General features: G+C 73.2%; 1 protein-coding gene across 1 annotated transcript; it reads right to left on the bottom strand.

The window, feature by feature from the left end:
* Positions 1 to 595: 595 nt before the first annotated feature.
* On the bottom strand, positions 596 to 22,261 carry RTEL1 (regulator of telomere elongation helicase 1). Its single transcript, XM_036010030.1, has 34 exons — positions 22,137 to 22,261; positions 21,110 to 21,369; positions 20,024 to 20,219; positions 19,597 to 19,690; positions 18,920 to 19,001; positions 18,645 to 18,705; positions 17,317 to 17,392; positions 16,711 to 16,795; positions 15,760 to 15,825; positions 15,183 to 15,340; positions 11,102 to 11,145; positions 10,924 to 11,002; positions 10,097 to 10,194; positions 9,844 to 9,899; positions 9,317 to 9,391; positions 9,155 to 9,236; positions 6,738 to 6,870; positions 6,533 to 6,646; positions 6,403 to 6,443; positions 6,193 to 6,278; positions 6,022 to 6,099; positions 5,563 to 5,640; positions 5,214 to 5,360; positions 5,024 to 5,139; positions 4,816 to 4,939; positions 4,582 to 4,726; positions 4,262 to 4,440; positions 3,751 to 3,846; positions 2,547 to 2,745; positions 2,286 to 2,426; positions 1,743 to 1,859; positions 1,375 to 1,608; positions 1,130 to 1,300; positions 596 to 1,027 (listed from the first exon to the last, which is right to left on the bottom strand). Exons 2-34 carry the CDS (start codon positions 21,209 to 21,211, stop codon positions 687 to 689), a joined length of 3,894 nt encoding a protein of 1,297 aa, XP_035865923.1. The 5' UTR covers positions 21,212 to 21,369; positions 22,137 to 22,261; the 3' UTR covers positions 596 to 686.
* Positions 22,262 to 22,622: the final 361 nt, after the last annotated feature.

Raw genomic sequence — 22,622 nt, 5'->3', positions numbered from 1 at the left:
TGCCAGAGACGGCTCGTGACCCAGTGACCGGGCCTGGGGGCGGGGGCGGGGTGTGCGGGCTCGTCTGCTGTGCTGTCACAGGGCCTTCCTGTCCGGCCCTGAGGATGGAGGCTGAACCGGGTTTGGAGGGACTGCCCCGCAGCCCTTGAGGAAGGGGTGGGGGGCCCCGTGCAGGCGCACCCCTTCCTTCCCGGCACCTCCAACCCACCCCCAAGCCCGGGCCACGCAGAAGGCGTCCAGGGGTGCCAGTGCTTTATTGGAGAGCGTCTCCCCCAACTGAGATCCCCCTCTCCGGCCCAGGTCTCCCAGAGCAGGTCCCGGGCAGGAGCAGAGGGTCCCCCTTCCTGCTGCAGGGCCCGAGGCCCCGCCCACACGCCAGCAGCCAGGGAAACTTCTTGGGAAGCACCTTCCCGTGGCCCCCACACAGGAGCTCTGGGGCTTCCCCCAGGCCGTCTGGCCCCGGCTACCAGCTCAGGGGCGCCCTGTGCTTGCTGGACCGGCCTCCCTGGTGGGCAGGCTCTTGACCAAGGGGTTGCTGCTGCTGGTCCTGGCCCACCCCGCCAACAGGCAAGTGTCCATTCTATGTCCAGGGAGGGGGCGGCCTCAGCTGGCGCAGCCCTGCCCTGCGCAGTCTCCAGAAGACCCACACAGCGCTCTGCTCCTGGCAGTGGGGCCACGGGGCCGGCTCAGTATGTCCTCTCGGGGGCCTGTGGACACAGGGGGCGCTGGAGGCACAGGCTGGGTCCCCCGGCCCCACAGCAGGTGCTGCCCGGGAGCCAGGGTCCCAGGCCTGGCCTTGGCCTGCCGGTGCGGGAGGGACACAGGCAGGGGGCGTCCCCTGCCTTGCCACCAGGGGCCCCAAGGCCTGTGCCCGGCAGCCCCTCCTGAGACCTACCGTGCGCAGACTGTGTCTGTCTGTGGGGGCTGCTGGGGGGCCGGCCGGGATCCTCCACCCCGCTGGCCGGCTGCTGTCCCAGGAAGGAGATCTCGCTCTGTGTCCTCTCTGGCCTCTCTGGCTTGGAGGGGCCTGGACGCAGAGGCGTGAGTCCGCGGGGCACCTGGCACCGCTCCGCTGCCCACACCCGCGGGGCGGAGTGGGGCTCCCCAGTGACAGGACGGGGCGCCCTACCTGGCTCGGTGGCCCCAAGGGTGAGGTTGGGGGGAGCCCGGGAGACCCCCTCCTGGGGTCCTGGTGGCCGGGTGCCCGTGGCCGGGGTGCCGGGGGGGGCCCGGCCAGTCAGGTCTGCGCACGTCTGCCGGAAGCGCGGCTTGTGGTGCGGGCGCACAAACATGCCGAACCCTGCGAGGAGAGTGCTCAGGCCCCGCCCCCTGCCTGCCCCCCACCCCGCCCCCCACGTCCCCTCGGAAACTTGCTCTGCAGCAGGGGCAGGTCTTCGGGCCGAGAGGTGGTCAGCGCTGCCACCACAGCCACCACCTTCTCGTAGTCGTCGTCCAGCTTGTAGGCAGTCAGCGCTGCCAGCAGCTGCCTGCAGCCTGCGGCCCCCAGGGCCCTGCGGGCGTCGGCCAGGTAGGCGCTGGCAGCAGGCTGACAACGCTTCTCGGGGCTGGGGGCCCCGCAGCCCTCGTGCAGGCGGCTGCTGGCGTCTCCTGGTGGGGAGGAGACGTGGACGGACCACGGTGGAGCCCCATGGCACTGTCACACCGCCCCCAGGAGCCCACTCCTCTGGGTCTCAGCACTGCCTCTGGTGGTTCTGGTCGGAAGCCATCCAGGGACCCAGTACCTTCAGGGGGTGGCCTGCAGACCAGGTGAGGCCGGCCCTGGTTCAGCTGCTCTCCGGGGTCCAGCTGCCTGGCTGCACCCTGGGACAGGGTCATCTTGGGGACGGGCTCCCTCTGTCCTGAGGAAACATGGCCACAGGAGTCTCCCGGTGGCCCCAGGGTCTCTGGGCACCCCCCGGGGAGGAGCGGGTGGTGCAGGGCGGCAGCAGCTGCTCAGAGGGGTGGCTGCAGGGACGCCTGGCGGCCCACACCCAGGAGGGGGCGGCGGCGGCTCCGGGGCTGGAAAGTCCCTCCTCGGGGCAGTGGGACGGCTTCCCAAGCCGCCCCGTGACGTCTGTGCCCGGGGAAGCCCCTGCCCAGGGCACGCTGCTCACTAAGGAACAGGCCCCCAGCCCCGGGGTACAGAGCCCCCCCGTCAGACGGGGGGACAGCAGGGCTCCAGGCCCCCCATGCTGTGCGCCCCCTCTGGGAAACGGGAGGCTGGGCCCCACGCCAAGACCCCGGGTGCCGCCCCCCCCAGGTCTGAGGTGGGGGGTCCTGCTCACCAGCACGGTCCAGGGCCGGCCGCACCCCCCGCCCGGGAGGAAGGCCCTGCGCAGGGAGGGGGCCGCAGCCCCGGCCGGCCAGCTGGAGGCAGAGCCCTTCGAACTCCTGCTTGTGGTGCGGCCGCACAAACTGGCAGAAGCCTGTTGGGAGGGGAGTCGGGCACGTGGGTGCCGGGCCAGGGCCGCGGGGCCAGGCTGCGGGCTGCCCACCACCAGCACCTCCCTCCAGGGTGGGGGCAGCCCCACGCCCGCCCTGGGCACCTCGGAGCAGGCTGTGGCTCTTCGGGTCCTCGGCGAAGAGGGGGCCGAGGTGGCCTGCCAGGGCCCGCACGTCGTCCGAGCCCTTGTACTCCTGCAGGGCCCGGGCGAAGCGCTCGAAGCTGGCCTGGCTCAGCGCCTGCTTCACAGCTGCCATGAAGTGCTTGGCCCTGTCCTCCCGGGCACCGGCCGCCGGCTCCTCCTGCCGGACACACGGCGGGAGCCCCGTCAGAAGCGCCAGCCCTCTGGGCGCCGCCAGCAGGCAGTCGGGGTGCCCCCTGAAGGCGGCCGGGCCGGGCCGGGCCTGCAGGGAGGCCGTGACCCTGGGGACCCCGAGAGCAGATGGGACCCCCTGGGCTGCCCGCCCCCACCAGCAGCACCCCCAGCGCACGGCTGGCGGACACTCTGACCTCGGGGGACACTCCCAGACCCAGAGACGGAAAGGGCCCCGTGCTCTGCGTCTGGTGCGCACCCAGGCCTGACTCGGGGCCCGGGAGCAGGGAGGGTGGGGGCCTGGCAGGCCCACCCCCCCCCCCACCCTCTGGGCACCGCCTGGCTCTTCCCAGAAGGAGGACGGACAAAGGCGGCCTGCGGGGCTTTCCAGAGGCTGCCTGGCTCAAGCTGTCCCTCAGCTGCTCCGAACACGGACCCTCCCCACGCGTGGGCACGTCGGCGCCCACCTCGCGCCAGAGCCAGCCCTGCCCGGGCGGTGGGGGCAGGGCGCCAGCTGCCAGCCCGCCCCGACGCAGCCTGTGGGGCGGGAGCCTGGCCCCTGCTGCTGGTGGGCGGGCGGGGCCTTCTGCGGAGGGAGCCCCAGGGTCTGCGGGGCCCGGATCCAACCACGGGTCTGCAGGGCTCAGGGTGTAGGGCTGCCCCCGGAGCAGGAGACGTGCAGGCTGGTGCCACGCCTCATGGGGGTTCCCAGCCCCCCAGAGTTGGAGGCTAGAGGGAGACAGCGCCCGCCGCCCCCAAACACGGAGACGAGGCACGGAAGGCCGGTCTGGGAACGGTCGGGACCAAGAAACCGCGTCCGGGACTTGCTGCAAAGGGTGCAGCCAGGACGCAGGTGGGGGGTCACTCCCCCACATCGGCCCCTCAGCTCTCTCGCCCAGAGGTCACCCCTGCCCCGCGGACGGCAGAGCCAGGGGGGGCGGGCTGGGCCGCAGGCCACAGCCACCCCAAGTGCGTCTGTGGGTGGCTCACCTACCTGGCAGCTGACCACCCTGATCTTCCGCCGCCCTCCGGTCGGCTCCCTGGCAGCCCTCTTTGCCCCGGGCAGGGGTGAGCTGGAGCGGCAGGGGGCCTGGGGGCGACAGGGCCGTGGTCCCCACCCGCCCTCGGGCCCCCAAAGCCCTGTGCGCCACAGCACCGGCACCCCCCTTCCCCCAGAGCCACACCATGGCCTCCCCTGGGGCTGGCTAGGGGCTGAGCTGGGAGCAGGGTGGGGCTCCAGGTCCTGCGGTCACTGGCGGGGGCGGGGGGGGGGCACCGGCAGGACTCGGGGTCTCCAGGTCCGGCCCCGTGAAGCGCCTGTCGGCACAAGCCGCAGGGCAGGCGCGGGGCCGGGCCACCGCCAGGCCCCGGGGAGGGCGCAGCGGGGCCGGGCCCCGAGCGGACCCTGGAGAGAACCCCGCAGGGGCGTCGGGGGGGGCGGGGAGCGTGGCGGCGTCTGAGCAGCGCCCGGCGGCTGTGCCCTCCCCGGGGCCCGGCCCCCGCACCTCCTCTTCCGCAGGCGCGGCCTGGGCCCCGGGCTCTCCAGCCAGCTGCTCGCTCTGCTCGAGGGCGGCCAGCAGCCCCACGGGCCTCCGCTGGCCACGAGCCGGCTCCTGCCCATACTCCACACACAGGCCGGCCTCGGAGTCCTCGGGGGCCCCAGTGTCCCCGGCGTCCGGCAGTCCTGTGGGGAGCCCAGATGTGGGGCCCGCCCGGGGGGAGGGCGGGGGGCCAGCCGGTCCCTGGCCACGTGAGGCCGGCCTGCCACCTGCCTCCTGGGAACAGCCCCTGCCCGGCCCCGCCCCCCGTCGCCCGCCACACGCACCTGCGGGTCCCTGCCTCAGGCTGGGCACGTGCACGTCCAGGCTCCTGGCCTTCCTGGGGGTGAGCAGCCCGAGCGCCGCGGGCCCCAGCGCAGCGCCTTCCCCGGCGCCCAGTCTTGGGGCGGCCAGGGGCGTCGGCACCGGCACCTGGACAGTCACAGACAGTTGGGGCCGACCCAGCTCCTCCGGGGGGTGGGGGGGGCGAGGACATGGACAGCCAGACAGCGGGGGCTCACCGTCTTCTGGGCGACCCGGAAGAACTGGGCCACGTCTCGGATGACGTGGCCGAAGTGGTCGTACACCTTGACGTGCGGGCGCACCCAGGATGGTAGCTGGGCCCTGGAGTCCGCGCTGGTGAACCTGGCAGGGACAGGCCGTCGGCCCCCAGCCCCGGCCCCCAGCCCAGCACCCACGTGGGGACCCCGAGGGGGCTGGGGGCCGCACCTGTGGTCACAGAGGAGGACGACCCCGTAATCGTGGCGATGCCGGATGACCCGCCCGATGGCCTGGTTCACGGCCCGGGACGCCTGCTGCCGGTACCAGTCCTGCCCGGAGAGGAACTGGGGGGCAGGGCCAGTCACAAGGTGTCCCCCGGGGCCCCCCGCCCCGCCCCACCCCCCAAGGGGCCCCTCACCTGGCCTGCGGCCCCGCTCCAGCCCTTCATCTCATCTAGAAACTGCATCTTGAGGATCACCCGGGGGTCCTTGCGCGGCGGGTACGGGAGACCTGTGACGACCACACCTCGGCCGTTCCTGTCGGCGAAGTCCAGCCCCTCGCTGGCCTGGGGACGAGGCGGTCGTCGCGCGCCACCCGTGCCCGCCCGGCCGGCCAGGGCTGCCCTCCTAACTCGAGCTCGCTGGACGCGGGGCCCGGCGGGAGGGACCAGCCTGCCCCCCGCCCACAGCGCCCCCCCCAGGGCCGGGGTGTCGGCCCCCACGGGCGGGGAGGTGGGTGGTGCGTGGGGGCCCCAGACCCAGCCTCACCTTCCCCCGGCACACGGCCAGAAAGGCGGCCCCGCGGGACCCCGGGGCGGCGACGCTGGTGTAGTACGCACCCATCACCTGCGGGGGCAGGCGGGTCCCCTGAGCTGCCAGGCCCCCCGCCTCTGCCCACGGCCCCGTGCCCGTCCTCTGAGGTGCGGACTGTCCCAGCCGGGTGGCCGGGGTGACGTCCCGGAAGCCTCTTTGCGGCCCCAGGCCGCCTCGCACCCGGCACCTGGGGGCCTGCTCACTGTTTCCCGGGAGCACCGGGGCTGGGGGCAGGGGAGCCTCGCCTCCCGAACGTCTGCTGCCACCCCCCCCCCCCCCACCGCCCAAACTCCCCAAGGCAACAGGCTGACGCCAGGCAGGCCCTTGGCCAGGGGTCCCGGAGCTGGCCAGCGCTCCTGGCAGGGGCAGGGGCAGTGGGCAGCCCAGGGCAGCGGGCCCCCGGCGGGCTCGGACCTCCGAGAAGCTGCCCTTGCTCCGGGGCTCCACGAACAGCGGTTTCAGTGCCTCCAGCTTCTGCGCACAGTCTCGGGCCTGTTGGGGGGTGGGCGGCGGGACGGGCGCGTCAGGGTCCTGAGGCCCGAGGGCAGCCCCACGGCAGCCCAGGGCTCCCGTGCCGGCACGCACCCGCCAGAACTCCAGGCTCTTCTCCAGGACGGGGTAGGAGGGGAAGAAGACCAGCAGCCCGTGGGGGACCACGCGAGCGAAGTTCACTGAAAGTGCAGCGGCGGCCACGGTCAGCGGCGGCCACGGTCAGCGGTGGGGCTTCCCGAAGCCCCCCGACCGCCCCCGGACACCACGGACGGGCCCGGGCCGGGCCGCCGGAACGGAACTCACCCAGCGCCTTCCCCAGGGAGGACAGGCACCCCTCGGAGAACCTGCGGGGGGAGGCAGAGGGCTGCGGCCACGGGGCCCCCCACTCGGCGCCCCCCCCCCCCCCGCCCCGCCGGGCCCTCGGGGCCCCTACCGCTTGTCGAAGGCGGAGCTCAGCTGGGCTCCGTCGGGGCCTCTGGGGACGACCCCCACCCAGATCTGGTGCCTCTCGATGACGTGCGGGTTCTCCAGGCAGACGGGGAAAGGGCTGGAAGCCGCGGGGTCCCCCCGTGAGCTTCCGCACGCCCCGCACGCGCAGCCCCCCCCCGCCCCGTGGACCCCGCCCCGGGCGGCCTCACATCTGCATCTCCAGGGCGAAGGAGGACACGGGGGCCAGCGTGCCGCTGGTGAGGATGAGCGTGCGCACGCCCTGGCGCACCAGCTCCCGCATGCTGAGGCCGGGGCTGAAGCACCAGTAGCTGAGCACCTTCCCTGCGGGCGAGCGGGAGGCTGGGTGCGGCCGCCGCTGGGGAGGCCCTGGCCGCCCCCCCCCAGTCTCCCTTCCGCGGCCCCCCTCGGCCCCCCGCGGCCCCACACGCAGTTCCGGCGGAGGGAGCCTGCCCTGAGTGGACAGTGTGAGCGGGCCCCCCCCCACCCGGGGCCTGGGCGGCGGGAAGCAGACACGGGGGGCACCTCCAGGGCAGCCCAGGCCCCCGGGGGACCTCAAGGCCAGGGGCGTACGGGGTGGGGAGGCCGGGTTCCAGGAGGCAGGGAGCCTGCCCCAGGAGAGCAGAGCGGTGACGCCCCTGCCCACGAGGCCCCCTCACAGGCTGAGGCGGCCCCTCAGCCCCGGGTCCCCGGGAGGCAGACCAGAGCCCCCTGCGCACTGCACGGGGCTCCGGGTGCTCTGGAGAGGGCAGCAGAGCCCAGTGACTCCAGACACGACCCCTGAGGTGACTGGCCCACAGGTCAGCAGGGTCAGCATCTCCAGAAGAGGGCACGCCACCTTCGGGGGCCGGAGAAGCCCACTCCACTTCAGAGGGGGGTTCCACTTCAGGGGGGGCCCTGCCCTGCGGCGTAGAGGACGGGGCGGTGCGGGCGGGGGCCTGGGCCAGCCCCGAGCAGGACTCGGGGGGTCGAGTCCCCCACCCCTAGGGAAGACGGGAGGACGAGCAGGGCGGTCCCACCACGGCTTCCCAGCCCGGGGCGGGAGGCGGGGGGGGGGGGGGGGGGGGGGGGCTCGTCCCGGGCCGCATCTTCTGGACAAAGGTCGGCCCGCACGTCAGCGGGGCCGGCTGGCCTCGCTCTGTGGGGAGCACGGCCTGACCACACGCCTCTGGAATGTCGGCATCCGTCCCCTGGGGGCCGGGAACCCTGCCCTCCCCCCCCCGCCCCCCCCGCCAAGGGCTCTGCCTGCCTTCCCCCCCCCCCCCCCCGCCCCCCACCGTCCTGCAGCCTCCCCCTCCGACTCCGCTGGGAAGGATCAGCTGTGCACCAGCCGCTCGCCGGGGCGGCCTGGGGAGACCTCACTCCCTGGCAACTGCGTCTGCTGGGCTCAAACACACACACCAACTCCACAGCCGGGATGGGACGCCTTCCCACCGGGGCCATGCGTGACTGCAGGGCTCCGTGAACATAGCTGCTCCGTGACCCGGGGGGGGCGGCGGGGAGGGGGGCTCGGCACCGCCGCCTGTGCTCTACGGGTCCGGCCGCTCCTCACAGCCAGAGCGGCCGAGGCCAGGACGGGGGTGAGCCAGGAGGAGCCGGGGCCTGCAGGCCCGGCCTCGGGGAGCGCTCCTCTGGGCGGCCGGTCCGCCCCACCTGCCTCACAGGGGGGCCGAGGGGGACCCGGTTTCCTGCACACACCTGCCCAGGGTGTGGCCGATGCTGAGAGCACACACGCCCCCTCCCAGCACTGGGGATGCGGGTGGTGGCCCCTCGCCCCGGCACCCGTGGGACCCCAGTGTGGAGGCCCAGGCCCGCAGGGAGGGCCTCCTGGGACCACGGACGCTGCACGAGGAGCAGACTGGCCCCTGCACGGCCGCACCCACCCTCCCAAGCCCCTCCGCCTGCTCAGCCCCATGCCACACAGGCAGCACCCGAGGACCCGCAAGGCTGAGAGAGGGCCAGCAGGGGTGTGCAGGCGTGGAAGGGGCACGGGCGTGCTGAGGGGTGGCGAGGATGGAAGGCAGCCCTGACCACAACAGGACTGCCACGGGGACCTACTGGGCTACAGTCCCCACCCAGGGGCCCCAGCAGGACACTGGCTGGGCGCAGCCACTAGAAGAGGACGTGGCGGGCTGGTCCAGGCCACCAAAGAGAGAGAGCCACGGAGCGCCTGGCAGAGACCCTGCCCTGAGCGTCCGCGGCAGCCCCAGGGAGGCAGGGCCGGCACCAGAGGGGCCTGAGGCACATCGGCCAGCGGACCCTCGGGCGCGGCCCCCAGGCCTGTGCAGCGCCCTCAGCCAGAGCCCGCCCACGGCGGCCGGCCTGGTGGAACGGCACGGCAGCCCTCACAACCCCCCCGGCGGTGCGGGGCTCTGCTGCGCCCTCGCTCGGTGGGCGCCGCCCCCCCCCCCCCCCCCCCCCGCGCCTCTGGGCCTGGCCGACGAGCCGCCCCACCCCGACGCCTGCCTGGCTCACACAGGCCTCTGAGAGGGAAGGCGGGCCCCAGGGCACAGCTGGGTGCGGGTCGGATGGGCCGGGCTCCTCGCTGGCTGGGCCGGGCTCCTCGCTGGCTGGGCAGGGGACCGTGTCCGCCCCCGAGGGCCCGTACCTTGCTTCCTGGTGGCCGTGGCACTCCAGGCGTCCGGCCGCTGGGCTGTCCTCCGGTGACTGGTGTCAGGGTGGATGTGCACCTGGAGGGGTGGAGGGCAGGTGTGGAGACACCTGCACACGGGAGGCCCCGGCCCACAGAGCCCCCAGAGGCGGCCCCTACCTTGTAGGACTGAGAGGCCTCAGGCCCCCCCGTGGGACTGGGGCCCCTCTCGGCCGGGTCCGTGCCGAAGACGACCTGGAAGGCAGGGCGGTCAGCAGGACACAGCGGAGGCGAAGCTCCCCGAGCCGCCCCCACCACCCAACCCAGGACGGACACTCGGGGAATCGCCGGCGTCACCCCTGGCTCAGGACCCCAGGCCAAGGGACGTGGTGCACGGCAGCTCCAGGTCACAGCAGCTTCCGTGTCCAGGGGTGACGTGCCCCCGTGTCCCCACCTCGCCCCCGTGTCCCCACCTCTCCCTTCCCCACGCCGCACGTGACCCCTTGCACCAGGACAGCACCATCCGGTTTGCGTGCAACCCGTCCAAGGGGCTCGGGCACCCGTCCTGCCACCCGCAGGCCTGCGGTCGGGCCCTGCCTCTGGCCTCTGTGACCCCGAGGCCCCGGGGACACCCGTGTCATCGGCGGGCCCGGCAGGGGAGCAGCAGGAGAGGGGCGGCCGGCGTCCCCGCAGCAGGCCCGTCCTACCTGAATGATGTCCGCGAGCTTCTGCAGGCCCGCCGTGTTGGTGAACAGCCCCGTACCTGTTGGGGCAGCGGACACTGACCATCCCACGGTGGACGCACCAGGCTCTGCGCCTCAGGGGCCACGAGCCCCCGGCACAGAGGCCGAGCTCAGCCCCCCCCGGCACGGTCGTGGCATGGGGTGCCTGCGTGGCAGGGCTGGGTGGCGGGTCACGGCTCGCAGGGGCTCGGGAGGCCGCCTGGGCCCGGGGACTCACGTCCGGCCAGGTGCTGGATGACCTGGTCCAAGGAGTCCAGGATGCAGCCCTTGGTCTGGGGCGTGATCTGGGCCTCGGCGAACAGCTCGAAGATGTAGCTGCAGGAGGAGACCGGGCTGGGCCCTGGGAACCTGACAGCCCAGCTCTGGGCTCCTCCCGGCGGGCAGGCCGCCCACAGGTGGCAGGCCTCTGCCCCCAGGAGCCCCGGGAGGGGGCGGCGCCTCCCAGCCCCAGGGCCCAGCCCCAGGCCGGGGACCCCTGCGGCGGCGGCTCTGGGCCGGCCCCCAAAGAGCAGCCCCGGAGAGAGACTGGGGGGCAGGGTGCCGGGGACGGGGCCGTGTGTGCTGAGGGGCAGGCCGAGGAGCCCGCTTCAGCTGGGAGGCGCCGGGGGGCCCACGGGCAGAGCGGACAGGCAGCCGGAGCTCTGGAGCCTCCGGCACAGCCTGGCCCTCGACAGCCCGGGTCTGGGCCCCCAGGCAGCGGCGAGGAGAGTTACAGCCGCCGCGGCGACGAGCGGGCGTCAGCCCGTGGGAGCGGAGCCACTGCCCCCCTGCTCAGGAGACCGGGGGCCTGCGGACCGTCCAGAACGCTCCGGGCCCGCCGGCGCCCCGGATGTGCGGCTGGTGGGACCGACCGCGCCTTCCGCCCCACGGAAGGCGTGCCCGGGCAGGCGCTGCGCGCCGGAGGGGGGGACCAGGGCAGCCCCTCGGGGGCTGAGAGGGAGGCCTCGCTGGGGCAGCAGGCCTGCAGCCCCCACTGGGCAGCTGGGGGGGGCACCGCCAGGACAGAGCCCCGCACGCGCCTCCAGCCCCAAGCAAGCCCCTCACCTCCCCGGCTTGGTGACCCCGCTGTCGTCTCCGGGCAGCGGGACAGCGTCGATGGCCCCCTCGAGGCGGAGCAGGATCACTGCGGGACACGGGTGCTCAGGGGTGGCCCCGGGCAGGCGGGCGGGGGTGAGGGCGGGGGGGGCCCCAGGCAGGCGGGCGGGGGCGGGGGGGCACTCACTCTTCAGCTTCGCGATGTCCTCCAGCTGCATGGTCAGCCCTGGGGGGGCGGGGGGGGGGAGAGCAGCGTGCTCAACCGTGCCGTCCCACCACGCCGGCCGCGCACGGCGCCGGGCAGCCCAAACCGTGAGCGCCCTGTGCCCCCAGGCGCCCGGGGACGCCACCTGCCACCGAGAGCACCCAGGCTCGGGGCAGGGGTGGGGAGTCCAGGCTGGCGCAGGAAAACCAGAGGGTGGGTGTCGGGACCCCTGGACGGCTGCGGGCCGAAGGGACACGAAGGGACACGGTGCCGGGCCGCGGCGGCGAAGGGGCACCCGCGCTCAGTGAGGAGGGACGCGGTGGGCGGGACCGTGGTCCGCGCCGACACACCCGCGTGCCCCCTCGACGGAGAAGACCCCCCTCCTGCGTGCGCACGGGGACTGGCAGCGAGAGCCGAGAGCACGCGCACCGGGGGGCCGGGAAAGCCGAGGGAGAGAACGAAGCGTCTGTCAGCACCGAGCAAGTGGGGCGAGCCCCCACCCGAGCCTGACCCCCGACCCCCGACCCCTGGGGCAAACGGAGCAGCGGGGTGGGCACGGCCCCGCCCCCACCAGAGCACCCACTGCGCGCTCCTGTCTGCCCTTGGGCCGGCGAGGGTGCAGCCAGGCCTGAGTGCCGGCAGCCGGAACCTGAGCCGGGAGCCCAGCCCGCGGCCCCCGGTGGGCAGCGGCCGCACCGTCTCCTGCCCCCACCAGTGACGTGGGGCGCCCGCCCCGTCCTCCCTCCTGCGCACGGCCGCCCACCTCCCCCGCCCTGGTCCTGGCCACCTCCCTGCCGACAGACAAGCCGCGCGCTCCCACCAGGCGCCGGCACCGCTTCCCCGAAGGAGCGTGAGCCAAGCCTCCCGCGGGTGCTGGGTGCTCGGCTCCTCGCCCGAGCGCATCTCCCCGTTGCCCCCAGAGAGCAGGGAAGGAGGGGGGAGCATCGTCGCGGCTGCCTCCCCTACGTGTCCAGACCGGGGATCGAACCCGCAGCCCAGGCACGAGGCCTGACTGGGAATCGAACCCGAACCCGCAGGCGTGGGCGAGGGAGAGATGTTCTGAGCAGCCCCTGGTCAGTGGGCCGCCCCCCCCCCCCCCCCCCCCCGCAGAGCTGCAGGGGCCCGGACGCTCTCTGGACCTTGACCAGGCCCCGAGGTGACGGTCTGTCCCCGGAAGCACTGGGTTTTGCTCCTGACAAAGTCCAGTTTGTGGTTTCTCGGGGCGACTGAGCTGCTGGGGTCACTTCCAGGGAAGCGCTGGCTGGGGTCAGGGTCACGGGGGCAGCCACCGCGGCAGCGGCCCCAGGGCGGCCGGACTGCCTGGCCTCCTCCCAGGAGCACGCCGTGCAAAGGAGGGGCCCGGGGGGACCCCGGGGACCCTGACAGGATGTGACCAAGGGACGTCTGACGTCGGGGCCCCTCCTGCTGGCACAATTCCGAGAAAAACAGCGGATGAGCCCCAGCGAAGGGACTCGCCACAGAACACCCTCCGGCCACAGGCGCCGTCTGGACGCGCCCCAGACGAGGGTGGGCTGCAGGAGGCCCTGGGCCGCCGGGCGGAGCCGGGGCAACGGTCCAGACCCAGGGACGGGGGGCGGAGGGGGGGCGGCCCCCCCCCAGCCCCCCTCCTGGGGCCGGGCTGCTCTTCCCACAGTGTCTGGCCCCACACAATGGAGAGGACGCTCCGGCCCTCACAGAAGGGCCGGCCGGAGTCAGACAGAGGTCCCCCCCTCACTCGGGAGCGCAGCCGGAGCGAGAGAGGCTGAGGTCACACAGGGCTGCCCCCGCCTCGCGCCCCTGTGGCGGGGGCCCAGGCTCCCGCCCGCAGACACGCCCCCCGCTGCCCCCCCCCCCCCCGCCTCACTTCTGGGAAGCCCCTGGAGTAAACAGCTCCACCCGACGCAGGTACACGCACACGAGGTCACTCATCGCGGCCCTGCGTGTGATTGCAAAACACGGGAAATGACCCGATTCCCCGAAAGCGGCGGCGGACCGGGAAGAGCCCCGGGAGGGAACAGGACGTCTGTGCCGGGGGCAGGGGGGGCCCCACTGGGGGGGAGTGAACAGCGAGCACAGAGGGGCGTGGGCACACGCGAGCGGCAGGCAGCGCAGAGGGCAGAGACGGAGGGGGGGGGCTCTCTGAGTCTCACACGGCTCCGCGGGGGGCGGAGCGGAGGGGGAAGGTGACGGGGGGGGGCGGGGGGGGGCAAGAGGAAAGGAACCCTGTGAGAAGGGAGAAGGGCCCCCGACGAGCGGCTCTGGCCGCGGAGAAAACCTGCCACACGGCGCGCAGCACCCACCCCCGCTGGTCGGCACGGAGACGGCATGACCACTGGGCCCCCCAGACGGGGGTCCCTGAGACACTCGGGGCTTCTGGGAAGAGGCACTCGGGAGAAGGGCCAAGGGGGGTCCCGCCCGAGACCACCAGCCCGGGGCCGTGTCCGCCGAGTGCCCGGAGCAGCACCACCGTCCCGGCGGGCGCCCGTCCCCGTGTTCCGGCCACAGGGAAACGGGTGGGGGGGGGGGGGGGGTCCCCAGGCAGGCCCGGCCCTGAGCCCGTCCGGGACACAGCCCGTGTCTGTGGCGCAGCAGAGAGTGACTACCAACCGCGGTGCGCTGCCCGCCCTTTCCTCCCGTTCTCGGGCGCACACCCAGCCCAATCTCCAGAGGCGCCCATGGGAGGCTGGTGGTGAGCCCGCCGTGGCGTGCCCTGGGCCCCAGAACCTGGGAGTGCGTACGCCCCACCCCCAGGCGACAGGGGCTGAGCAGGGGGAGCAGCGCGGTCGGCGGGTGGAGGGGGTCAGAGGGGCAGGACGACGGGGCAGCTGGAGCGGGTTCCCCCCGGAGCCCCAAGGAAAGGGGGCCCTCCAGGGGCTCGAGACTTCGGGGCGACGTGGCAGAGCCTGTGCTGACGGCCGCAGCCGGGTGGGGCCCAGCGGGGGGTGGCCCTCGTCAGACCAGAGGCAGGACAGGAGTGCGGCCCCGCCCTGTCCCCACGGACACCGGGGAGGCCCGCGGAGCCGGGAGACACTGTCACCCTCCTGGCTCGCACGGGCCTTCCGAGACGACCGTTACTTCCGTCAGCGCGCTGGGGGGACCCGTGTCTGTCCCCGTGGGGGACGCGGTTCGCCCGAGACACGTAGGCAACGCCCGGGAGCGGGACCTCCTCGGGGGAGGGGTCCCTGCAGACGCGACGTGGCTCAGACAAGGTCACGGCGGACCGGACGGTCCCCAGGGACAAGACGCCTGAGGGAGACCCCTGCGGGAGGGACGGGCGCAGCCTCTGTGCCGAAGCCTCTCGGGGCGACCCCCCCCCCCCCCCCCCCCCCCGTGCTGGTGCCGCCGCCGCCCCACATCTGCCCTTCCGGCGAGTGAGCGGACACGCCCGTGAGGGCTCCGTGCGCATTGATGACGCAGCACCCCCACCCCCACCCCCACGGACCCACAGGGGCCACAGCCAGTCTGTCTCGAGGGCACGCAGGGTCCTGGCAAACATGGGTAAACACGGGCAAACACTGCATCTCCAGACCGGGGCCCCGCTGGGCCCGGAGGCGGCACCCTGCAAGAGGTGGGGGGCGGTGGAGGGAGCGCCCGGGCCGAGAGGCCTGTGCGCCTTGGCGACCGAGAAAGGACGAGGACAGGGAGGCCGCCAGGCCACCGGCGCCCCTCACCCCGCGGGGACAGTGGAAGCGTGCCCGCACGGCGCGAGGCACGGACACGGACGGCCCGCAGCGACCGCCGGAGACGCTGCCTCAGAGGGTCCGGCCCTCACGGGAGCCACGGGGAACACGCGGGCGGACTGCCACACCCACCACAGCTGCCCACGTCCCCCGTGGGGGCCGCTGCCCATGGAGACCTCTGGGGACAGACCCGGGAGCAGGTGGCACGTGGGCCACGCTCACAGGTCCCTGAAACTGTCCCCACTCCTGCCCGGCATGGGGGGGCACGCGGGCGGGCGCGGGTGGCACGTCTCCAGAAAACGCCGGAACACGGGTCAGACCCACCCCCACCCTCGGGGCCCTGGGTGGCCGGCCCCCGTGTCCAACCCGTGAGCTCACCGTGGCCGGGGTCCAGGCCGAAGTCCAGGCCGGAGTCCGGGCGGAGCTCGCCCTGCTGCGCTGCCCGGGCCTGCTCCTCCAGCAGCCGGTCCAGGACGTCCAGTCCGGACGCCACGTCGTGGGGCGTCAGGTCAAAGGACGCCGACTCCTCGCACATCTTCTCCTGGGAGCCCGAGCACGGGGCGTCACGGGGGGCCGGGGGGAGGGGGGGCGCGAGAGCCCGGCTGCCCCTCGGGCCCAGGCCCCCGTCCGAGCGAGAGCCACTGGGCTCGGGTGGCCGGCGCTCTGGGACCGGAGACCCCCGCGGGAGCCCAGGCTTCTGCTGCTCTCTGGGTCCGGCCCGGCCCACTGGGCGCTGAGGTGGCGGCCATGACTCAGAAGGCCACGCCCTCACCGCCCAGGACCCAGCACGCCGCCCTCCAGGGCCCGGGCCGGGCCGCCCTCCCTGGAAACACAGAGGCCCCACGAGAACAGGCGAGAACGGGCAGGCGGGCGGGGCGGGGCGGGGACCGGGAGTGCGGCGCCTCCCTGGGCGCTCGGTCCCGACAGCCAGGGCCGCGGGCGAGGGTCCCCGACACTCACCACGTTGTGCGCCTCGTCGAAGATCACAACCGTCCCCTTCAGGTCGATGCCGTGCGCCCGGCGGCTCTGCGAGGGGAGAGGACGCAGGGCGGGCTGGGGACACACGGGGAAGCCGTGGGCCCCGGGGCCCCAGGGCCAGGCAGGGGAGGGGAGCCGCCCACCCAGCCCTTGGTCAGGTCTGCCCGGCCCTGAGGTCGTTAGCCTTCCGGGGGTTCCAGAGCTGGCTCGTCAGTCTCAAGTTTGCTGCTGCTCTGGGGGGAGGGGGTTGGCCGCCCCGTTGAAAGCAGGGTTTGGGAGAATCACACACAGCCCCCAGCAAACCGCCGCCCTCAGGGCTGGAGTGCCCCTCGCTGGGTCCCTGCTCCCTTCCCAGCGGCTCCCAGGCTGTGCCCCCGCCCAGCCCCTGGTCCAGCTCCTGGCCCAGCCCTCGGGCCCAGCCCCCGGGCGCTGCCGGCTCCTGCGCCCACTCGGCTGCAGGGCACAGCCCCACACGTGGCGCCGGCTTCGCTCCCTGCGGCCTCCCAGACCCCGGCCCGTGCCCAGCTCGGTGGCTCTGTCACCACGGCCCCGGGACCCCATCGAGGTCGAGGGCACCGGGTGGGGGACAGCCCCAGTGCTTTCACACTCGAGGCTCTAACCGCCGACCCGGGGAGCAGGACGCCCCTGCACTGAAACAGGAGGGGCAAGCGTCCCCAAGGCCGAGCGTGAGCACGCCCCGCTGCAGCAGGGCTGCGGGACCAGGGCGGGGACAGCCCAGGCTGCCCCGCGGGCCCCTCCCTGGGCTGGCCTCGGGAGCCATGGCCAGCAAGGGGCGCTGGGGCCCCACACACCCGCCGCCCCGAGGGAGTCTTGAACCACAGGACCCCAACCTGCAGAGGCTCCGACACCCCTGGTGGGCCTGGGGCGCCCCGGGCCGGGGGTCATCCTGCGAGGCTGGGCCCTGGCCCCCACCTTGGCATCCAGCAGGTAGTTGTAGGGCATGAAGATGATGTCGGCCTGCGTCTTCAGGTTCCGGGCGAGGTAGTACGGGCACAGCCTGGGCGCGGCGGGAGGGGGTGAGCGCGCACGGGCCGAGGGGGCAGGCGTCCAGGACGCGCAGCAGCCACGCTGGCCACACGCTGTGGCCGGGCCGGGTGCTGCGTCCTCAGGTGGACGCCTCTCGGGGCGGGGGCGGGGGGATGGGACGTGTGCTCCTCCCCGGGAGCGGGGCACCACTTAAAACCCCTGAGGACGGGCCCCTCAGCCCTGTTCTGGGCAGATCCATGTGGTGAGGGGAAGGGGGGTGCACCCCGGCGCTCAGAGAAGTCACCAGCCAGCACCAGGGGGCGGGGCCGTGAGCGGCAGGGGCGGAGCTGAGCCCCGAGAACCAGGCCACGGAGCCTGGTGGGCAGGCTGAGCGCGGGACAGGGGCTGATCCCCCCCCTTGCTGTCTGTCTCTCAGCTGCTCCCGCCGTTCACACTCAACGGCTGCTGGTTTCGAGATTAAACGGGAAAGAAACCGGCATGTCCGCAGGGAGGCCGCCCCCCCCCCCCCCCAGCCTGGAGGGCGGCACTTACTTGTGCTGGTTCCCACTCTTGACCAGGTCCTCGATGTCCAGGATGGGGGTGGCCAGGTCCTGCTCCAGGCTCTTCTCTGGGGGCACAGGCAGGAGTGAGCCACGCCCCCCGAGTCCCCAGACCCCGGGGGGCGCCCAGAGCGGATTGGGCAGAAGTGGGCAGAGGCGGCGGCCACCCCGAGGGCCTCCCTCAGGGCAGGCCCGAGCCCAGGCTGGACGGGGGGGGGGGGGGGGGGGGGGGGGGGGGCAGGGCCGAGAGCGGGGGCGGGAGGGGGTGGGGGCGCACAGAGCAAAGGAGGAAGAACGGCTTCAGTGCTGCCGGCACCTGCAGGACCGACGCAGACAGGACGCCGACCGAGGCTGCCCGGGCTCTGGGCTCCGGCCACAAGCCCTGCCCTGCCCTGCTGGGCCAGCGTCCCCCGTGCCACCAGAGCAGAGCAGAGCAGACCAACGGGGCGCGGAGCGAGTCCCGGGGCCCAGCTGAGCAGCAGACGCCTGGGGGGCCTGAGCCCACGCCCACATCTGGCACACGCCCCACCCGTCCCCCCAAGGGGCAGGGCGCAGGGTGCCTCATGCCAGGAGGGGAGCCCCAGCCCAGGCCTGGGGAGAGCTTCGCTGTCCTGCCCCCCGCCCCGCCAGGCCCCCACACCTGGCACAGCGAACCCAGGCCGGCGGCAGCCTGGGGGCCACCCGTGCTGGGGAGTACCGCAGGGCCCCCGCCCCCCCTGAGATTTCAGGGTCTCTCTCCATCCCAGCCCTGGGGCAGGGGACAGAGGGGACCTCGAGCCCCTGGGCCACAGAGCACGGACAGGAAGTCTGTGCTCAGACAGGCCACACCCCGGAGCGGCCTCCCCTCCATGGTGGCCGGCTGACCCAGCTGACCCCACTGGACGCCCGGCACCTAGGCTCTTCCCCGGGGCCAGTCCCGTGGGCGCCCCTGCCCGACAGGCACTGAGCCGCAGACCCCCACGGAGAGGTGGACGCTCGGCCCGAACCACACCGGCCGCCAGCAGTTCCGGCGGAGGCAGCGCCTCCTGCGGGGGACAGCGGTGGGGCCCTCCCGAAAGCCGCGTTCCGACACGGGGAGCCAGCCTGGCCAGCACGCCTTTGCGAGGGGGCCGTCCAGGCCCTCTGTGGGCCCACCTGCGTGCCGTGTGGCACAGGCCCCACCTAGGGGACAGGGCAGGCACCTGCCTCACCCGGCTGAGTCCCAGGGGGCACAGCCGTTGGGCCGAGAGACCCGAGCCAGGCCCCTGCCGCACCGCCCTGCTCCCAGCTGCCGCGCGCGGACGCCTGCTGGCGGCGGCAGCTGTCCCACAAGCCCCTCACCTTCCACGTTGTTGTAGAAGTGACAGGAGCGGCTCGCCACCTTCTTGCGGCACAGGTGGATCTGGGGAGGGGGGACGTGGGGTCCTGGCTTGTGTGGTGGCCAAGAAAGGCAGGACACTGGGCCGGCCAGTGGGTCCACTGGACGCTGTGGGCGCTGCCCCCGCCCCAGCCAGCCCTTCACCCACTGCCCCCCACCCAGGGACACACCCAGGGGCTCCGAGCGCCGGCAGTGCCACCTGGCCGCACCAGAGCACCGGCGGCACCCAGGGACCCACCTGCAGATGGTTGCTCTCCTGCTTCTTCACCTCCGGGTGGATGCACAGCTGCTCCCGGGAGCCCAGCACGCTCACCCTGGGCCTGCGGGGGGCAGGGGGACAGCCATGGGGGCCAAGAACCGGAGGGCAGTGCCACCCAGCAGCAAGGGCTGTGCAGGGACACGCAGGGAGCACCAACACTTGGCTCCTGAGGGCAGCCGGGCACAGTGGCCAGAACAACCCCCAGACCTGGGAAGGGCTTCCTCCCAGGCCCAGCCGCGGGGGAGCAGGGAGCCCAGGCAGGGGGCTGGGCAGGGGGCAGACTGGACAGAGTCCACGCAGGCGCACTGCCTCCTGCTGGCTCACAGGGAGGTGCTCACAGGGAGGCCAGGCAGGGCGCCCGGACCCCTGCAGCTCTGGCGACAGGCCCGGGGCAGAGCCTGCCCCCCACTCACATGTGGGACTGCACGGACCCGCACCGCGGCGCACACCACAGGGCCAGCGAGCGGCTCCGGGTGCAGGCCGAGGTCCACGCGTAAACTCAAAGCTGCTCCCCCCAAGCAGTGGGCGTTGGAGGCAGCCCAGCCACGCGCAGGCGCAGTGGGCCCTTGGGCTGGGGTCCGAGCACAGGCCCCTCAGCCACCGGGCCGAGGCCGCACCCCCCGTAACCCCGAGGCGGGGCACGCCGCCTGACGCACCGGTAGGACGTGTTCCGAAGCTCGCCGATGGCCTGCGTGAGCTGCGAGTGGGTCCTGGAGGCGTAGATGATCTTCGGGATGTCCGCGTAGCCAGCTGCCCAGGCATGAGGAAGCAGGACAGTCGCGGCTCCGTGAGACACAGCGTCCCCGTGCCCTCGTGTGCCACTGCCCGGGGGCACTGGGCTAGCCTAGCCCCTCAGGCGGCCAAGTGCCGGACGCCTGACCCTGGGACCCGATGGGACGGGGGCATCCGCAGTGTCCTAGTTCCGCCCAGACCTCAGGCCCAGGTGTGCAGCCAGGATGGAGAGATGTGATGCGGCAGCCACAGCACCGCCCACTCCTCCTGCTGGAGGGCCCCGCCCACCCGCACGCCCCGCCCCCTCCGCGGATGCCCGCACCCCTGCGGGAGGACAGGACGGGGGCTGACCTGCAGCGTCTCCCTCTGCGGCAGCATTCCCCCAGGACGACAAGGGGCGGTCGGGGAAGAGCTCCCCTGGGGCCCTCTCGGCGATCTTGCGGGCCGAGATGGCGTCGCGCAGGTGCTCCCGCCAGGCCAGCGTGCTGCAGAGCAGGCACAGCGTCTTCCCGGTGCCCGTGGGGCTCTCCAGGACGCCGTTCACCTTCTGAACGGGGAGCAGGGGTGAGGCGCCGCGGGCGCACGGCGTCCCCGGAGACAGGCCCGCAGCTCTGCTGGGCCGAGCCTGCCCACCAGACAACCAGGGGCCCCGCGACGGTGGGCGGCGCCACAGGAGGCATCCACCTTGAGCTGAGGCTGCGGCCTCATTCAGCCCTCCCTGGCAAACAGTTCGCAGTGTTTTCCAGCCCAACACAAACAGCAAGGTGACTGATGAGGTGCAGAGTCCCAAAATAGGAGCTCGTTCTGCGGTGCCGGGTGCAGGCCGCCACACAGTCAGGAGGACCCCGAGGGCCTGCGCAGCTCCCCGACGGAGCCTGAGCGGGAGGCCCGGCAGGTGGGGGGCGAGGCTGCGCCCGGCTCCTGGCCGCAGGGGTCTGTGCCCACAGCAGCAGCCTGGCGTCTGGCCGAGTTCAGCCCCGGGCACCTGGGGGTGGCCTGAGCAGGGGGCGCGGGGGCGCTTAAGGAGCCCCGCAGAGAGGAGCCTGCACCTCTTCCACCTCCCGGCACCCCCCCAGGTTTAAAGGCCGTGCACCACAAGGGCTGGGCCCCGGCTGCCCCTCTACATGGAAATACGCCCTCCCCACCCTCACACGGCTGGCTGCTCCTTGTCACTTGGCTTCAGCCCAGACGCCACCTCCTCCCAGAGGTCACCTTACGTCTGGTCCCAACACTCGTGGCCTCCTGGAGTTACCTTTTCTTGGTCGCTGTCCATCGTCTCTTCTATCCCCCTACACCCTCGGCCCTACTGATGACTGGGTCCCACGTGCAGGAGGGGGCCTCCAGCCCAGCAGGACCAGGTCCCAGGGAATAGGAAGGTGCAGTGAGGGGTCCTTGCCGAGGCCCCGCCCCGCCCCGCCCCCCAGGCACAAGCTTCACCTTCTGCAGACACTCCAGGACCTTGCTCATGTACTCCTCCTGGCATTTGTACGGCGGGAAAGGGAAATCCACCGTCACACCATTCAGGGTGATCTTGGGCATGGCGGCCGGTTCTCGGGAGGGTGCAGAGGGCGGCTGAAGTGCGGGCTGGGTGGGCGTGTGAGACAAAACCCCCTCTGCGTATTTCAGGGCCCCAGCCACTCCAGGTGGGTGACGCCAGCCCGAGGCGCCTGGGCGGGATGCTGCTCTCCAGGGAACTCCTGCAGCGGAGAGCGGGACAAGACCGTCTGCAGCCAGCCTTCCAGGAGGCCAGGCCACCAGTCACCTCAGGCAGCCCCTTCCCATGGACAAGGTCCCCAGGTGGGCCTGTAACAGCCTATCCCAGGGAGCTGGGAGGTGGAAAAGCCAACGTCAGCCCTGCCTGCTCCTCTGCGCCCCCAGCCCCGCAACTCCACCCGGCTCTGGGAGAGGCCCCCAGGCTCACAGAGAGTAGAGGAGCCGAAGGAGGGCACAGCTGCACGCGCTCCCCTGTAATAAGTCGCTCCCTCCCCCCATACTTGAGAGGCCCGATTCCAGCAGCGTCCCATCCCAGCCTGGGCGGGTCTGAAGCGCCTGCCCCGGCGTCTCCCAACCCTCCGCCCCCCTGGCTGGTGACTGTGACCCATCTCTCCTAGGTGGGCACCCGGGTGTAGCGAAGGGGCACGTGTGCCTGCTCTAAGCAGGGGGGCGAATCCGTGTGGTCCCCCGCAAATCACTCAGCGTCTCTAGGTCCCAGTTTCGCCTGTACGCCGGGACTCACAAGTCCATCCCCTAAACACTGAGTGTCCCCCCTCGCTGCAGAGCCCAGCAACACGGAACGACCACTAAGGGACCGATTCCCCAAAGCGAAGCGCCCCGAGCCCACGAGCCCGGAAAAACCACCGGCCCCAGAATGCAGCGCGGCCAAATCGCCTGGGCTCGGGGCCGAGGGCGGCGCGGGGCCTGCCGGGAGCTGTAGTTTCGGACGCCGCCGCGCGGGTCAAAGTACCAGTTCCAGGATCTCCGCGATTCTCGGCCCCCTTGTCTCCGCGGGGAGCCTCCCACGACCGGGGTCCCAGGAATTTACCCCAGTCCGCCCGAGGCGCCGCCAGCAAGACCTCCGCCGTCAGCCACTTCGGACTTCGCGGGCTGAGGCGCGCAGCCGTCACTTAACGTCACTTCCGCTCCCAGGTCCGGTCCGCGGGGCGGTGCTCCCAGCGGAAACTGTTCCCCAGCCCGGGGTTCCGCGCTACCCGTGCGCTGGCTCCGGGGACCGGCACTCCCTCGTTCGCGGGCAGGAACCTGGGGTCCGCCGGTCATCCCCACCAGGGTCTCCATTCCACTACCCTTCCAGGGCCAGCCACCTTGGTTGCCTGCACCAGAGCTTGCTTGCTTTATTTATGTATTTATGTGTTTATGTATTTATTTGTGTATCCAAGCCTCACCTGAGGACCTTTTAAAAATTATCTTAGGGAGAGAGGAAGGGAAAGAGAGA

Source organism: Phyllostomus discolor, chromosome 9, assembly GCF_004126475.2.
Source record: "Phyllostomus discolor isolate MPI-MPIP mPhyDis1 chromosome 9, mPhyDis1.pri.v3, whole genome shotgun sequence".
NCBI classification, from domain to species: Eukaryota; Metazoa; Chordata; class Mammalia; order Chiroptera; family Phyllostomidae; genus Phyllostomus; species Phyllostomus discolor.
The sequence above is the reverse complement of the archived record's forward strand: the minus strand, read 5'-3'. Positions and strand labels throughout refer to the sequence as shown.